This window comes from Polyodon spathula, chromosome 2, assembly GCF_017654505.1.
Source record: "Polyodon spathula isolate WHYD16114869_AA chromosome 2, ASM1765450v1, whole genome shotgun sequence".
In the NCBI taxonomy this organism is placed as follows: Eukaryota; Metazoa; Chordata; class Actinopteri; order Acipenseriformes; family Polyodontidae; genus Polyodon; species Polyodon spathula.
The window spans coordinates 49,976,217-49,994,616 of NC_054535.1; the positions used below are offsets into that span (position 1 = coordinate 49,976,217).

An 18,400-nucleotide genomic window follows, 5' to 3' on the forward strand; every position below is an offset into this window, starting at 1 on the left:
GACCAAATTATAGAACCGTACAACCGCACAAAAAATCCACAGAACATTTACAGCAGCAGCACCCGCTCAGACAGGTATGAATGATTCAGTAAAAAATATTCAGCTATAAAAATTAAAGGGGAAATCAATTTTTTAAGCTAATATTACACTAGTGTAAACATAAAGACTACGATACCCAAGATTCCTTTCGGTCAACGAGCCTTCAGGTCCCAACCAAAAACAGAAGTGTTACCATATTTCTTTATCTATTGTCAAAAATAACTCGTTTTTTTTTCTTCGTATGTATTTCAAAATTGATTTATAAATGTATTTTATTAAGCCTACAATATTAGCATGGGTCTTCAAACGAATAATGTTAAACATCAGTTTACCTACAGATGGACCCCTTGGCAATGCGATTGAGCTTGACACTTTTGACTCCAAGGAAACATGATGTAAACAAATCTGTAGTGAACAGAAACATCACTCACTGGCGAGGTTGGTAAGTAGCGATACAAACAAGTATTTCTTTATGTCGTTGTTTTGTAAACACATAGCTTAGTAGTGTAGAAAATGTGGGAAATGCGTTTGTAGTTACAGGTGGGTAAAGGAATTGCAAACATTTATAACATTAAAAGCTTGTCCCATCTCTCATGTCACTTCAACACTAACAATTTCAGTACAAGTCTGTTTTTTATTTGGTCTGGACATAATTTAACATGATTAGTACCCTGTCAATAAGGTAAGTGGCATGTTTTCAAAGTCTTCAAAGCCTTAATTCTGTAACTTTAACCAACGATAATCATGCAAGCAAACAAGAGGTATACTGTATATTTAAGGTATATACAAGACATTAAGGAGCAACTTGGTAAGGTCGTGAAATGTTAATGTTATGTTATTATTCTTACACTAGTTTAGTTCACGTTGTATCATTTTGTGTTTCAATAATCTTTGTGCATTTTTAAACTCCCGTTGTGTACTCAATAGAGCTCTCAGATTAATGTCTAACCACCAAATATAAAATCATGAATAATGCTGTTATTGTTAGATCCACTAGGGATCCATTAGTGTTGCGTTGGGTGGACAGGTTACACTGCTGGTGGCGGTGGGGGATGTTCAAGCTATATGGGCAGACTCCTTACATACTGTATATTGAAGGCAAATTGTGCTTTGTACTTGTGAGTTTTTTAAAGTCTAAAAGTGATGTTTAATACCCATATCAAGTTGTTCTTCAAGCACTCTCGAGTTGTAATGTTTCTATTTATTTAACATGGATGTTCCTTTCAAAAATTGGCGCAAATTACAAATTGCAGTAAATGATGGAGTAAAGGCTCCCATAACTGCCAGTATCACCACTAAATGTCACATCTCAGCAATATTGTTTCTGCTAAGGTAGGGCCATTTACACACATTTTGTTGTAATATCAAATAAAGTTGATATTAATTAAATTAATGTTGACTGTTGGTTGATTTGACGGTATATAACAATTTCATGTAAACACATCTCTATTTAATGATCCAAATAGACTTAAAAAAAAAAAAAAAAACATTCTGGGAAACACGCATAAATTAAAGCTTTAAGAAATGGCCAATAATCTATGTTCAACTTGTACTTTTGTAGTATATAAACTATTGAGCTCTAAAAACCCTACAAATGACAGCAGTAACAGAATATTTGTGTAGATATTTAAAACAAATACTTATTACATGAGTGGAGATCAACAGTAAGACAGTAGTAATGCTGTGGAGTGGAAATTGTAACCAATTAAATAATAAACTATAACGCTGTAACACTAAATGCTTCGATCAGAAAAGTGCAAAAGCAGCAGGCTGTTGCAGCTCACCGTGGATTCAGTGCTACAGATTGACACGCAATAGAAAAACATGTTACTTTCGTTTAAAAAAAACAAAAAAACAAAAAACATTCGTTTTTACAGTTTTGTATGTAGATATACATGTTTACACAATAGTTTTTTTGAATGTTTATTATAGTTTTTCATTTTTTAAAGCAGTGCTTTATCATGGTAAATTGAAAATAACCCATTTTGTTTACTTGTTCTTTTAAATACGGTGTTTCGGTTGTGCAGTTTGATGTGACGTGTTTGAATAAAAATTGAGTTGTATCGGCTAGTTTGCCTTTCATTTTAATTACTGATGTTTCAAATGTAACCGTCATAATGACTGCCTGGGGCGGTTTTAGGAGTTAACGTAATAATAATAATAATAATAATAATAATAATAATAATAATAATAATAATACTATATTTTAATAGAAGTAATTTCTATCTTAACTGACGCTGTTCATTACTGTTAGCATTTTATGTCCAAAAGCAAAGCAAAACAGTTAAATTAATCTCACAAATCCTGACATTTAACTATAGTACTAAATTCAGCTTATTTTTATATAATATTTCATTAATCCAAACACAACAAACAGACAAACAAACAAACAAAAAACGTTTTGCCTTAATTTTTAAATTAAAAAAACCATGAATACAATATGCCTACTTATTTGGCTTGTCCAGCGCGAATGTAGAGGCCTAAAGTGGCTATCCCAGCAACACCTTAATCTACCGTACTAGCACCAAAAGAAGCGCACTAATAATGAGGTCCAATATATATATATATATATATATATATATATATATATATATATATATATATATATATATAGACCGTTGGAGACTTCAAACTGAAGTTGACCCAAGATTAAACTGCATAACTAAGTGGTTATGCATTAGTTTCGGACCATTTAAATTCCAGGTGATCAGTTAGTAGTTAGCACAGGAACAACATTAGTGCATCCCTACTAAGTGATCAACTGAGAGATTTTTGTAAAAACCCATTTGTCCTTTATTAAAAAAAACATTGTGATGCTTCTTGTTTTTTATTTTCAGTTTTGCTGTAACAAGGTAGTACCTCAGGTATATTTTAGGGTATCCATCATGGAGTCCAGTATAAATCCAATGACACAACTGAATGATGATCTCACAGTTGCAACAAGAGTGCAGCTCCCTATGGCCCTTATCCAAGAAGATCAGATGCCAATGAGCCACACTAACTCATGGAATTGTACCTCTTTCAAAACAGGTGTGCTAACTTTAGAAAAATTAAATACAGTTCAATAAGTTACAGTAGTTGGTGTAATGTAAACAGGATTTAAAAAAATCAAGTTTAAAAAAAAAAAAAAAAAAAAGAATAAGGTAATTGTAATTATTTAAACAGTAAACCGTCCCAATTTATGATGTACAGTTGTCATGAAACCCCACTCCATTTAGGACCAGATTAACGTCAATGTCAATTTACAACATATTTTTTGAGGCACTGGTTTTGTGTATGGAGCCTTAGAATTCACTCATTGAAGACACTGAGAAAAGTTTCTTTAATTATTACTACATTAAAAAAAGGAATGTAAGTAAACTGAGGAAGGGAATATATACCCATTGCTTTTTATATGGGTTAAGCAGTGCCACTGTTTTATGCATTTTCTTTTTAGATTTTATGCATTTATTGAAGGAAATCTCAGCTGCAGATAAGTCTCGTTATATTGGTTTGCTTGGGACACCTCAGCTTTGAACCATGCCTTCCGAAATGAAGACAGATATGGAGAGGATTGGCCTCTTCAGTGAGCCAACCTATATCACTATTGGAGACAAATACACGTCTCCTTACAACAGTAAGTTCAACACCATCATTAATATTGACCTGATAATTTACTACCACAAATGTCATTGAATAACTTATGAGTTATGAATAGGATCCATAAAGCATAATTGTCCCATGAGTAGAGGGCTAATATTGAGCTATATTCCAAAATTTTCCACAGAAACTATGAAGGCACATGGTCTTGAAATTTGCATTTTTAAAAAGGTTAGTCAGTAAAAAAAAAAAAAAAAAAAAATCACCTTACTTCTTTAAATAACAGAGTATGCATATTTGTTTTAGTATTGTATATATATATATATATATATATATATATATATATATATATATATATATATATATATATATATATTGTGATCCGGAGGGTAATTAACTCCAGTCTTGAGGTATAAAAACTGAAGACCCAAACTACTGGTAATTTTATTGAAGGTCTTCTGAAGTGGTTTGTTTCTCTGTTTTAGTAACAGTAACCTAGACTTTTCAATTTCTTTAAACATTAGTAAATTAAAGGTGGGAGAAATAATGTCCCTTAATCTTTTTACAGTATATATGCCACCTGAATTCTGTAAATCTAAAACATTCAACATTTAAAGCTATCAGTTCCTTAACTTACTGCATTTACTTTAAGGAAATTTCAGTGCTGCAGATTCCAAAAACAAGCAAATGTTGCCTGGAGGCTCGAAGGTGAGGTCAGCCCTTCAAGAGGGTTACTTTGATTCTCAGTTTAAGAGAATCTTTGAAAAAGAAGCCTATTCTGACCCAGTCAAACAAAGGAGACAATTCAAGATGCAGCAGTCAAAGAAGAATATAGGAAAACCCTTTCTTCCCAGCAACGGGGAAAAAAAGCCGTAAGATAATATATTTGTTTAATCAATTCTACACGTATAGTTGATATAGATTTTAGGCATTTTGTTTACATTTTTATTGTGTTTGTTTTTGATCCTGGTATGACGATAACAATTGCTAGAATTGAATTATATTTCTAAACACCAAATCACATAAATAATAAAACATACCAGATTTTTTAATACATGTGCACATTTCACACAAATAGGAAAAAAAATATTCTTCCGCTTAAAGGACACAAACTTTGTGTGAACTAGAAGCTCTTCTTTGACAGAACCTACCTTCATAGATCAATCATGACCTCTAGTGGTTGATATTTGTCAGTGCAATTTTTAGGTACCCATTATAGGTGTCTATGATATGTTATTTATGGAATTCTGTTTAATTTTTTTTTTTTTTTTTTTTAGCTGAAGTTATATCTGATCAAAACAACACATTGACAAAAATAAAACAAAATATATGGTTCATAACATAACCCATACAAACTTTCAATTTAAACACAGCTGAGGGTCAGTTTGATTGTCCCTCCATCCGCCTCCTTTATAAAACTGAATTAGTTCTAGACAAATCCTAATTTTTTAGGTCAGGAACCGGCAGCTACTATGGGACATTTAGTGCTCCCATTGAAGCAATGAGTGCACTACAAGTACCCAAAACACCTTACAAATCACCAGGAAAGAATGTTTTAACAAACCCTCCAAAGCACGGGACTGGATACGGGTAAGAACTGCTTTATATTTAGTTAAAGCTCACCTTTCTTAAAGCAGCTGTGTTCTTGACTGAGTTTTAACATATTTTCAATATTTTTGTAGATATCACAATTTAACTTTGTCAAAACCATACCCGTACACTGCAGACCCCTATGACAGAGAAAAACAAATGAGAAAGGTAAGACTGGTTCATTAGATGAATGAGTCAGATGATACGCAAAAACAACGATAATCATAATCATACATTTTTAGGTTAATGATCAATTCATCTAAAGTAGGGTGTTCAGTGACTTTTGAAAACAAGTCATCGTTTTTGGAGATACTGAAGTTTATGAAATGTGTCAACAAAATCCAGACAAAAAGAAAGCCAACCAAATTTTATCCATATTGTAAGCCAAACAAATACTGAGGGAACCGCCACAGTCTCCTGAAGACATATACTTTCTGAAGTATGATTTCTTATAAGGCAATATTTTCTGCGCAACCAAGCTCAAAGAGAACAATGTCCACGGCCCTTTAATCCTAAGTACATTTTGTTTTTGGTGCAGTTTCTAGTCCTGAAGAGTGTGCAATAATAGTTTGCATTTATAGCACAAGAAGGCTATCAGTTTGAGACAGCTAAAAGTCATCTGGACACTCAATCTAAAGCTAATATTCCAACACCATTACTAATCGGTTGTGTTTTGGGTTTTCACTGGTAGCTTAATTAAATGGTGTCTGAAGGTTAACAAAATCATTTTCAGTGACTGTGGTGTGACTTCAGGTACACCTTTTGGAATTTCCACCTGGAGCATTAAGAACATATGGTAAGAAATACAACATTGAATCACAATACCTGGTAACTGTTGGCATGTACCATGTTCCACAGACAGATAACTCATCAAAAAGAAACTTGCTCAAGGGTGGAGCATTTTTCTTAAACCTCCATCCAAAAGATCTCTTTGATAGCAATCCATACAAATTTGACAAGCCTTTGCCACCTTTAAAGAAGAGTGGAGGGAAAAAGCCTGCTGTCGTACCATTTAAACCAAGTTCACCGCCCAAGAAGGTAAGCATTTGAATTGAAGTATTTCTTTACGGATAATGTATAGGTGTATGAAATGTGAAAAAATGTAAAATGTCCACCTACAACATCACTGCATAAGTTTTAGAGCCCCCCTTTTTACTGAAAATATCAGATACTTTTGAGTAAATTTTTTAAATTCCTAGCAATCTTAATCGTTCTAGGGTAAGCGCTCCATACAGTGCAGTCTCCAATGAACAAACCCACATCCATAGAGAATAGAAATCGCATACCAGTGTTTATTGAATATAAAATATTTGCAGCACAAAACAAATATAGTATATTTAGAATGCACAAATTGAATTTATGCTGATTATAGACAACCTGGAGAGATAAGAAAAGAAAGTATATACAGGTATTATACATAATAAATTACATTTTCTGAATCAATTTCTAGATTTGTGGCTGTTTGAAATCTCACCACAATTGCAGTCTTTGGGGAAATTGAGTACTGTTGAACTTGTCTATTACCTGTGTTCTTCATGGTAACTGATAAGTTGTCTCTAAATTAAAATAATCATGTATTTTATTTTTTGGCTTATAATGTATGTTTATTCATTCATATTTAGGTTTTAACACCATATAAGGTATATATATCTTAAAGTGTCATTAGTATATGCCACTAAACACATTTAAAATACCAGACTCCCGAAGTATATTTTTGGGCACACTATTAGGCTAATATGTATTACAGTGTTAACTAGGCTTTTATTAGACTTTTTTTTTTTTAAACTTGTTTCAGATTGGTGGTATGAAAGCTGGAACGTTTGAAGTGTATCCTTCCCATTCAGCTGATCCCTTTACAGTGAAAATAACCAAGGCTAGCGCTAAAAACAAGGAAGGAAGGGTATTCCAACCATCTCCTGGACCAAAGAGCAGGCCTGTAAAAAGTGTTGTTATTGCCAATATCATGAAGTAAGTATACATTGCGAAAATAAAAAGGTGCATGCTATAATCATCTTTCAAGTGGATTCTGGTTTTAAACTGTTCTAATACACAACTATTTGATACCAAAGCCCTGTATTGTTTGGTCTTTTGTTCAATTATTTTTTTTCTGCAGTAACCTTGATATTTCTGGGGATTTAATTAAAAGCCTGTCTGTCATGTTAACTCAGTATTTGCTGTGTTGTGAGTGGTTACAAAGTTATGCAGTACATACAGATTCTTATCTACACAGTATTGGTGCATTTCACAGTTTAGAATAGAAGTGGGGCAGTTAGCTTCACTGTCATATATTTACTGATAACACCGTGTAACAAATTTTATTTATTTTTTTGTTCCTGGGTAGTAAGTGTTATTTCCTAATTGCTTATGCCTCAAAAATATAGAAAATGGCTATTATTCCCCACAAACTTTGCTTTTGTGACCAGGACAGTGATATTTCAAAATGTCACTATTTCCAATGGGAAAACGGGCAAATGTGCGTCTTTTCGTTCACATAAAGTCAGAAAAAAACAACATATGAATCCGAATTAACATGTATTTAAACTAAAGTAATACAAAAATGACTACAAAAGATTTAGAAGTGAGTAGTTTTTCGAGATTTACGATTATACTGTATTTACTGGGTATTCTTACAAGGAGAAGAATCATGTTCTGTTCTTAACCAAAATATGAACCTGTTCTTGCCTCACCATATTTTATGAAAAAAACACCAATACATTGGGTTTTAGCAAAAATATATAATTTTTCTGGTCATCTAAACAGAGGAAGAATAATATGCAAATAACTTTTTTATATTTATATATTGTATTACTGTCTTCTTTTTACACTCAATGCCGATATAGCTACACAATTTTGTTTTTCTTACATGTAGGTAAAATTTGAAATTGTATACTATAACCAATAATCTAATTTTTTGTGTTTTTTTAGGACGGTTACCCCAGCTAACTATATGAATTTACAAAGTGTAATGGCATACTGATCAACTGGAACCAGCTGCATGACAGATCCAATCACCACATTTTCTATGTTGTAGAACATGCTTCCACTTGTCTATTACTGTTACAGTAACTACTGTAGATTAAACAGACTCTTGTGGATACATCACAAATGTATGGGTATTTGTTGACAGCTTGATAATGAAATAATTTTGTACGTGTTTCATATTTAATACATTCATTAAGAGAAAATGGGAGTTATTTATGAAATTACAAAATAAATGTCTCAGTATATTTCATTTTATAGCACAACATATTTAGATTATACACATTATTTTTTTAAAAATACATGACTTGCAAACTGATGTGTTCATTTTCCATCTTATAAAAATGCTTTCATGCAGTAGTTAATAGACATTTCATAAAGAGCAAAAACCTGATAATGGACAATAATAATAATTTCTTGGTAGGTGATTGCTTTTTTGTTCTTATTATTGTTAAAGTTTTTTGGGTCATAATAACAAATTAAAGCCAGTTATGGCATCATTTACGAAAATACACATTATGTACTGCATTTGTATTTATTTACAACAGCAACATTTCTAATTTCTGAGATGCAGAGTATACATGATTCAATTATCTCTGTAATAAAGAATTAAAAAAGGAAATGATCTTTTATTATTGATACAGCAGTGCATTTCTACTTTCTCATTAATGTATTGTTTGAAAAAAAGAAGAATCTGAAGTTGAAAGTGTGGGAGTTTGGGTATTTAATACCTAATTAACTAATGAATTGGTGTAATGGTTTAATTCAGTTAGCACTCTATTACAAATTTCTCCCAAATTAGCTCAAGATCACAAGGAAACAATTGCACAATAAAACACACAACACATATCTTTTATACATTTGATCAATTTTGTGAATAAAATGTTGCGAATAAAATGTAGTATAAAAATAGGAAAGAAGGGTTAACATAAAATAGCATAAATTAGCACATTAACCTCAGTGAGCAATAATGATTCGGCAAAATCTCAATTCAGTGTAAATGTCAATTACATGTGAAAGCAATACATTGTCTATTCTGTAAGAACCAAGTTAGTAAATAACAAGAATATACAAGAAGGATAATTGTAAGTAAATAAATTAATATAAATTCAGTGAATTGTAATTAATAGATTACAAATGTGTTCTTAATTCTTCAATCAGTTGTTACATATATATCCTTTAATTAGAATCATGGCACAAAAACATTTGTACACCCATTTATCTGTTCTTTATGGAAAATAAGATTCAGCACCCCTTATTCAAGTTCATAGATCACCTTGCAGTTACTCTACTGTTAGCTGTAATTCACTTTCATGGAAGATTAAAACTAGCCTTTGGATAAAATATAATACATACCTTTTTTACATTACACCACTGTCAACTTTTCTGCAAATATACATTTAATTCTCCAAGTACAGTTTCTGTAAATATTTCTGTTCAGTTTGCAAATACTGTTTGTTTCGCAGAGTTGATGCGTGTTGATTATGTGCAATATCTTATAGGGCTGTGTCCCCTTTCAGTCTGTTTAACAAAACAAATTCTTCCAGTAAAATTGACCATTGCTGGTAGGTCAATTCAGTCCATTTATTGAGTCTTTAAATTATTAGCTGCCCTCTTCTTTAATGACGATCCTAGGTACTGAAGTTATCTGTATTTTAATGTAATTTAAACAATCTTTGATTCTTCAAGTTAATTAATAGTTAGGTGTTTTCTAGATTTGCTGGATGGTATTAGCAGTGTTGCAGTTAAGTTATTAAAAGCAAGCTCCCTTTTCTCTGACTTATTTGTTCATGTTTGGCGATGTTTGTTAAACTAGATGTTGATAGCAAGCTCCCTTTTCTTTCCCTTTTGACTGACTGTACAAAACTCACTCTAAAACAAAGACAGCCTCTTGGTTGCCCTTGAAGTTTCCCAAACTTACAATATCTCCCATGGCTCACACTAACTACAGCAGAGAGTTGATTTTCCGATCTTTGATCAACCGTACTGTCTAATCAACTGAACGTACCTATAATCACATGATGAATTATGGTGTATTACACACACAGCTTTTGCTGCTAAAATGGCTACGAGGCAAATGAAAGTTACATAATTATTCAGACCACCAAAACCTTAGAGCATTATGTGCTTGAAATTGTTGCAGTTAAGTAAGGGCTGGAGATCATGTTTATGTTATTGAGCAGCTAAGAACTTATTGTATTCTTAAAGTTCTGTAATGTGTCAAAGTTGTACTGAATTGTATTCTTTCATGTTTTTCAAAGTTTGGTATATAGTATGTTTAATTACAATATTTAATTACCTTAACTGTAGGTTTAAAGTTTTACTGAATTGCATTAATTTAATGATTTGTGAAGAATTGCAATTGTGTATGCTTAATGTGACAGAATAGGTTAGTAGCTATATATCATCATCAGTAAGTACTTGTGTATGTTAACTTTATTATATACCTTATTAATGGTACAGTAATTATTAATACCTGTTTGATTACTCATACAAATCGATTATGCGAACTTGTACCGGTCTCAATTAGTTCGGATAATTGACTCTCTACTTTATATTGAATTAGTCGGAACGCCTGGCAATTCTAGGGAATCAAACTTGGCCGAGCCTGTGGGCATCACTTATCGATGTAGCTATTTACTGAGCTAGATAACTCACTTTTTCATCTTATTACAATTTAGCAGAATCTGTACAATTATAAATAAGTTTAAAACACAAAGAACAAGAGACTACACTCCTTATCTTTCTGGTTGTCATAGGGACTAGGCCAGCTGCCTCCAGATCTATATGCAGAATCGTATTTACCTGTCATGTTCCAACAAAAGTGTACGCCTTTCATGTTTCTGTTTTATTATTCAGTTTAGCATTTGCTTTGTTGTTTGTTTGCTAATTACACAAAACAGGCTAAATTAATTAAATAAAATGTGAACCAGTAAGTATAGGAAGGCACATCTCAGAGAAAATGCCCATATATCATAGTAAGTGCTGATTTATATCATAATGACTTATTGCTAAATAATTTATTTACATTTTATTTGAGTATTACTTGTTCAAAATATTTTATCAGCAGAATAAGGAACTAATACACACACACTCCAGCTCTTTGAGAGTTAGCCTTGAAGATGTAGTATCTAAATGAAAAGTTAAAATGAGACAGATCACAATTATTATTGTGCATTTTATGGCCCTCAATTTAAAATATATACTGTAGTTTGCACTACAGTATATCAAATGCAGCCTTTTGATCTTAGTTTTTCGGAAGACAACCCTCCACCAGACAGTTTCACTGCAAATAAAATTTTATGCAAATACTATTTTAAGTGACAATCAAACCACAAGCTTTTTGTCACAGACAGCAGGGTGTTAGATAGTATTTGTGAGAATAGCTTTGGATTAGAATCTTCTTCCTAGAAAACTTGCCCACCAGATTCATTTAAGAGGTACCATTCTGGAGGAGATATGGGAAGGATCCTCCAATCGTTGAATCTTCGTTAGGGGGAAAAAAAAAAAAAAAAAAAAGACCACAAGATTTAGGCCAGACAGAATGGAGTTTGATGAATTTCTGGGAGAAATAAAGGGAAGGATAGGAGAATCCCATATGAGTAAGACTGCAGATGGGAGACCAGTAGTTTGAAAAAGCTCTCCAGGTTCTGGCGAGATGATTTTGGTTAGATTCCTTTGCGGTTTTGGCTTCTGTCCTCTAAATTACTGCAAACAACAGTGCACTTGAGTGGACATTTTGAACTCCGCTACTTATTCTTTAAAAAGGCAGGTAAATCACCTTACACTAAAAAGCCATGCAAATTGACCAAAAACTACTTTTCTTTGGCATGGAAACATGTCCAAAAGCTGTATCATGTTCGCGAGACTTCAGCTTTGAAGATCCCGTCTGTGACTTAACCTCGCGCAACTTTCAACTATAACTAAAGCCTTATCAAGCAACTGTTTACTACAACTTAGGCTTGTTACAAGTAGTCCTGGCAAGCTCTTTGACCAAATAGGGGTTTAATGACCTCTTCATTGTTGGCATTTGATTCATAAAATGATAGTGCTTTATAGTTTAGTTGTTTTATAAGCAATGCCCTACAAATACTGAAGCTACTACAAATGAAAAAAAATGCAGCCCTTTGCAATAAATAAAGCACAGAAATATATATTTTTCATCATTTACACTTTTGTTATCTTCGTGCTGGTGATCTGACAGCTGATTGCTTTAAGTCTAGACTTTTCTGTCCATTAGCAAGAAGATGCAATTCATTGTACACTAGCCTTAGGTAGCATTTATCCTGGGTACCTGCCAAGGACAAAAAAAAGTAACCTTTACACCCCAAAATTTATTAAATTAGCATAAGGGGGAATTGGTGCCAGTGGTCTTCTGTATAATAGCTACAGGCCATCGACAGCACCAGCGATCACTTATGGAGTTGAGGTAAAATCTCTACCCTAATTAACTGAGCAAGATTTGTTTTAGAAGAATGATAGCATGACAAAAAAAAAAAAAATCCTCTAATTTGTTCAAAAAGACAAGTACAGGGCTTAATATTAGCTTACTGCAATACTTACATAAATTCCAGAAAGTTACAAAAATGCCAGGGTGGATTAGCATCTACTGAGAAGTGTCGAACTACCTGTATACTGGAATCTCAATAACAACAGCAAAAATACAGCCACGTTCTACTGGTGACAGCCTTGCACTGGTCCTGCGGAATTCTGATTCAGGTATGTATTATTATTATAAGCAAATTATGTAGTGGGAAATGTGGGCGAGTAGGGTAGCCTATTTTAAATATACTACCAGTATTCTGAAAAGTACTGTATTAAACATTTATTACATCATTTCTATATTATTAACCTAAAGTACTAGATTTTAGTTCCTTCCTAGACTCAGAATTGCTGAAGCTATGGTTCTGTAGGAAAACCTGTATATATTATATATGTACGTGTATAACAGATTTATAATAAATATGCAGTCAAAAAATGTTTTGCGCTTTCTTAGGGAATGTTTCTTACGCTACGTGTGTGTATCGCTATGTCTGGGTTTTTGTTTCGGTTCTCTTTTTTTTTTTTTTTTTTTTTTTTTTTTTACTGTATTTGTTCGGTGGTTGGGTTTGTGTAAACCCAGTTTATAGAAAGCTGCACAATATCAGTAGTCACGCAAGGCCAAACTACAACTCGCACAGAAATATTTAACACAGACACACGTTTAAATATAACATTTACTTCTGTGTAAAACATTTTTAAAATTAGATTTACACTAAATTGGTAGCAACTAACACAATTGAGCCAGTTTCTATGCAATATACCATTTTGCCTACCAAGGTGATTGCTGATGTGATCTTTACTGAACTACCACAAGGAGAAATGTGCATGCAGAGCAGGGCTGCAGAATGTTCTCACCCATGCACACAATGTGTGCCATGGGATTTGGCAGTACGATTCCACCCTACCCCCCATTCCTTTTTATAAAGATAAAGGTTGTTACCACTCAGAATAACAGTCAATGACAGTGTTTGAAAATTGTGTGTTGTATAATCCAATGTTTCAAATCTATAGTTTTCAGTGTTTGACTTTGACTCTCCTATAAGAATTAAATTCATATCTGTTAAGCCATTCGTGTATCTTAATCACAACTGAGAAATAGTTTAAAAAAAAAAAAAAAGTGTGACTGCATTCTCTGAAATCTGTTCTCAGCCCCTACGGTTAAGCACCTTAAAGATTTACTAGAATAATGAAGGTAAAGCCAACATTACCACCTGGTAAATAAGGTGTTATTTACACAGCACATTTAACTTTACTCCAGCCCAGCACACACTTGCATGTGCTACAGTACCAAATTTGACAGTGTGTGTATTGCACACAATTTTTTTTAGGTCAATTACAGTACTAATACTAACTAAGATTTAAAAAAAAAAAATAGAAAAATAATGTACTTTACCAACCATGGCATGTTAATACCTGTAAACACTGGAGTAGAATGGCCTTTTTCCAACCAAGAAAAATCACACAGGTGCCCTGAGAAATAAAATAAATACAATCTGGATTTAGTTGTTATCGACTCCCATCATCATACTAATTTCATATTAGGCTTGCTGTATATCACATTGTTTTAGAACAAACATACAGAAATGAGGGCAACTTAAAAAGCAACTTATATACGACTTGGGATGGTGCTACAAAATACTCTATTAGGTATGCCAGCTACCAACTTGTTTATTTTTTATTTTTTTTTACAACAGTGTCATGAATTTAATAGGAATTCAATGTTAAATATTGTTGATGTTACTTAATGCACAAACAAACTGTCAATATATTTGGGGACTATTCTGAAAAAAAAAAAAAAAAAAAAAAAAAAAAAAAAACACAAATAAACAATCCACTATAGGTATACTGCACCTTCTGGGCTGTGATGACAGTTAACACCGTCCTTAAAGTATGACATTTCTTTCGAGCCCAGTGAACTGCTTGATTGTACCAAGCTGAGCCCCAATGATATTCCTAAGACCAAGATAATATTTATGAAGCTGTCGCAGTTCCACTTGGAGAATTTCCTTTTCGTTCTGCACGGTAAGGAGACAGTCTTCCATCTGCTTACACTCTTCTTTCAGTCTCGACATGTTGCCTCTTTGCTGCAGACCTTCTTGGATATGCTGCTTCAGCTCCTGCTTGAGAAAAATGTTATCTTCTTTGAGGTGTGCCACCTCTACTGACAAAACCTCACATTCTTTGGCCACACTGTTGAAGACTATCAGCCTGGACTTTGTGCATCTCATCTTGAAGCTTCTTCTCTGTTGCTGACTTTTACAAAGAGAGACTTTTTACCTCTTTCTGCAGAGTTCTTATAGTAGTGGCAGAATCCTGCAAGGTCATATCTACAGTAAGTTTCTCATCATTGATATCTTGTAGTACCTGCAGAAGGGTCTCCTTCTCTGACCTCAGAGCAGCCCCTCTTTCTTTAAGTTGTTGAGATTCCAGCTGACTACTGCCAAGCTCTTTTTCCTCGTTTTCCATTCTCATAATAGACATGGACTCCGACTTGTCCGAATTAGTTGTTGCTTGATTTTTTTATTTCTGTACCCCAATTAGTTTGTGACGTCCTATTGTCACTATGTGACTTGGGCTGCTGCCTGCACTTTCACTTTGTATGTCCTTATGAAGATTCAAATTGTTTTCCTTCAGTGAAACCGTGGATTTTTTTACTCCACCTATCTTATTAGATACAAATCTTTTTGATTTAGCATCAGTGCCTTCAAAGCTTTTCTGATCGCCTGATCCTTTAGGTAAAAGGATAATTGTGTGTTTAAGGTGCTGAAGATGAAGTGCTAGAGCTATTCCTGTGTCTGTGATTTATCCATTTCTACTTTCATCTGTTCACTGACGATGCTGATTTTTTCCCAGTGTACCCCAAAGATCATCACTACATTCTGGTGAAGACAAAACATTTCCATTGGACTGCTGTTTTTTCAGCAGAACATATATGCATTGGTCCTGCTCTGTCAAGCACTGCACTACCCACAAGCACAATATTAAATGTTTACACACCCTGGGGAACATTAAAACCATATATTACATCAGTCTTTTCAGAAACGGCATTCCTTCAGTCTTTCACCTTGCTTCCCATTTTCATCGTCACTACAGATTTAAAGGACTTCTGAGGTGGTGAAGTAATATTATGATTCAGACTGTTACTCATGGTTGCAGATTTATTGTCTGTCAAGATTTCTGTAGCATCTGCTGACTGATTTTAAAAAGCCTTGTGTAGATTGAGGTACATTTCTTCTGTCCTGAAACAGTTACAAAATGGGTCATTTCAAGAATGTAACACTGAATTTCATAGACCAACATCAAACTCTACAACACAGAGGTAGAAAAAAAAGCGTACACTGCCCCTAATCTGTCATTCACTTGTCTGCCTCATGTCCCGTAGCTTTAACGTGACATTGTAAACAGACGGTGTATACCATTCTTCACTCAGTTTGTTATACTCTAGTAAACCAGGCTTTTCACCCGACGTCATGCAAATGAATGGGAAAGGTGGGGTTGACATGTAAATTATGCGTAAAGTACTTGTGCTGTTTCTGAAGATCACTAGCAAAGTTTTGTGAAAATGTGGTTTCCATGTGCAGATAACTGGTACACAAATGAATCTAAGCTGCTGTAATAGAGCAAAATACCTTGTGCCTGGCTGGTTAATAATGTGTTTTACTGCTCTTGCCCAAATTGTTTTTCAGATGTCATTAGTAGTGAATACTGTTTTAGCTAATGTATCTTAAGACTCATTAATTAAAACTGACCAACAGGTATTGCAGATCACCATGGCTGAAAACATATATATATATAAACTGTACTCACGGTGGTAACATTCTGCATTGTTTGTTGATGCAGAGCTTCAAATGCTTCAAGTTGGTGCTGCAGTACCTATGTTAAGGGAAAGGTAAAATCAACAACAAAAGGATGGTGTAGAATAGATTGGGGTCAAGTGAAAACAGCACAAGAATACATTTTCTAACAGTTTCTAGACTAACGGAAAGCATGGAATCTTGTTTTTTGTGAAGCTTTGATGTATTGTATTTCCAAAAATGTAAAAAAAAAATTTAACTGGTTTCTGGTATCTTGCTTTTAAATTAAACTTATAAAAACATCTGTGTAAAATAAATGTAAAAATGTACCTTCAGTGCAGAGTTTCTCTTGTAATACATGTTTTTAATGCATCCCTGTAGTTTAGGCCTATCACTGAATTCTGAATCTGGAACAAATTGGCAAAGTTACTTAATTGTACAGAATTAATTCTGCCTGCTAACGGGCCCATTTGCACTTTAGGAAAATCTCTTAGCAGGAATTTATGCGTACTGAAGCAACCCCACTTAAAAGTAAAATGACATAGTATCCAACTGCCATTAATATAACTAATGTTTAACAAGTACAATACTTAAACTTATTTAATATACAAGAGTGACTAAGCGTGAGGGTGAAAAAATTCTCATTATATAAGAAAAACACAAAACAATTCAGTAACAGCAGTGCAATATGTCAGCAATACAGCTGTATACTTGCTTAACTGGGCAGGTCAGTTTTCTAAAAGTACCTCACACAGTTTGCTTAATCAATCATTGCCTTGTAGTCTATCTCCTCAAATGTCTACAGCGGGTCTGTCCCAATTAATGGTTTCCATGGAAACACAAACATTCTAGAACTACTTATACTTCTCCAGGAAATAAGTTAGGTTTCATAAGTAAAATCGGTAAATCTATTGATTAACCAGTAAATGTGTAGGTTAACCAGCTCAGAGGTCAATGTATAAAATAACAAAGTTGGTAGTTAATACTATGTCAGGCCAGGCAGCTTAATGGTAAACAAAAAAAAAAAAAAAAAAAAAAAAAAAAAAAGGATTTCTAGTTCATTTCTAACGATTTCTGATCTTTTGCTTTATGTAAAAATAATGCATTTTACAGATTAAAAATTGTACTAAAAATTATTTAAATATATATATTATATATATTATATATATATATTATATATATTTTAAAAATTTTTAAAAAATTTTACGTAACGTAATGCATTTATGTCATATTAGCATTGATCGAGCTTTTTGAAGTGAAGAATTTGACCTACATCAGTTCTAAACATTTGTAGAATTTCTGTATATTACTTTAGTATAAATACATGTTAATTTGGATTCATATGTTGTTGTTTTTTCTAACAATGTGAACGAAAAAGACACAAATTTGCCCGTTTTCCCATTGGAAATAGTGATATTTTGAAATATCACTGTTCTGGTCACAAAAGCAGTTGGTTGGGAATAATAGCCATTTTCTATACTTTTGAGGCATAAGCAAGGAACTACCCAGGAACAAAAATTGTGTTACATAGTGTAATCTTCCACACACTGCCAGGTGTGTTTAAATAACAAACAATGACAACAGTAGTACAGTTACCCTCCGTGGGTTGGATTTATTTTTTAAAACAAAAATCAAATAAACAAACAAAACCTAACCCTTTCTTGAGTCGTAAAGTAAACACTTATTTTTCCCTCCAAACTAAACAAACTATATATTAAAGTTCTTTGTTACCTCAGCGTTTGGTTTGCGGTCGGTCGGTCTGTCTACCATCTCAACTTTACCAGCTTTAACTGCTAGACAATTAGATCATTAACCAATTAAGACCAATTGATGCTCACTCCTGACACAAGTATGCTCCCCAGGGTCTTAAAGCCTTC

The 18,400-nt window shown here is 33.3% G+C and overlaps 1 protein-coding gene across 5 annotated transcripts; it reads left to right on the forward strand.

Moving 5' to 3' along the window:
- The first annotated feature begins 20 nt into the window (after positions 1–20).
- LOC121297678 (UPF0602 protein C4orf47 homolog) lies at positions 21–8,779 on the forward strand. 5 transcript variants are annotated; one of them, XM_041224127.1, is made up of 9 exons: positions 21–74; positions 378–481; positions 3,476–3,655; positions 4,271–4,490; positions 5,071–5,208; positions 5,301–5,376; positions 6,067–6,246; positions 7,004–7,176; positions 8,134–8,777. In XM_041224127.1, exons 3-9 carry the CDS (start codon positions 3,559–3,561, stop codon positions 8,183–8,185), a joined length of 936 nt encoding a protein of 311 aa, XP_041080061.1. In that variant the 5' UTR covers positions 21–74; positions 378–481; positions 3,476–3,558; the 3' UTR covers positions 8,186–8,777. The 5 variants fall into 5 exon arrangements, with proteins under 5 accessions (XP_041080061.1, XP_041080082.1, XP_041080053.1 ...); XM_041224119.1 differs by lacking the exon at positions 21–74 and having other exon boundaries at positions 204–481; XM_041224135.1 differs by lacking the exon at positions 21–74 and having other exon boundaries at positions 204–477.
- The last annotated feature ends 9,621 nt before the right edge of the window (positions 8,780–18,400 follow it).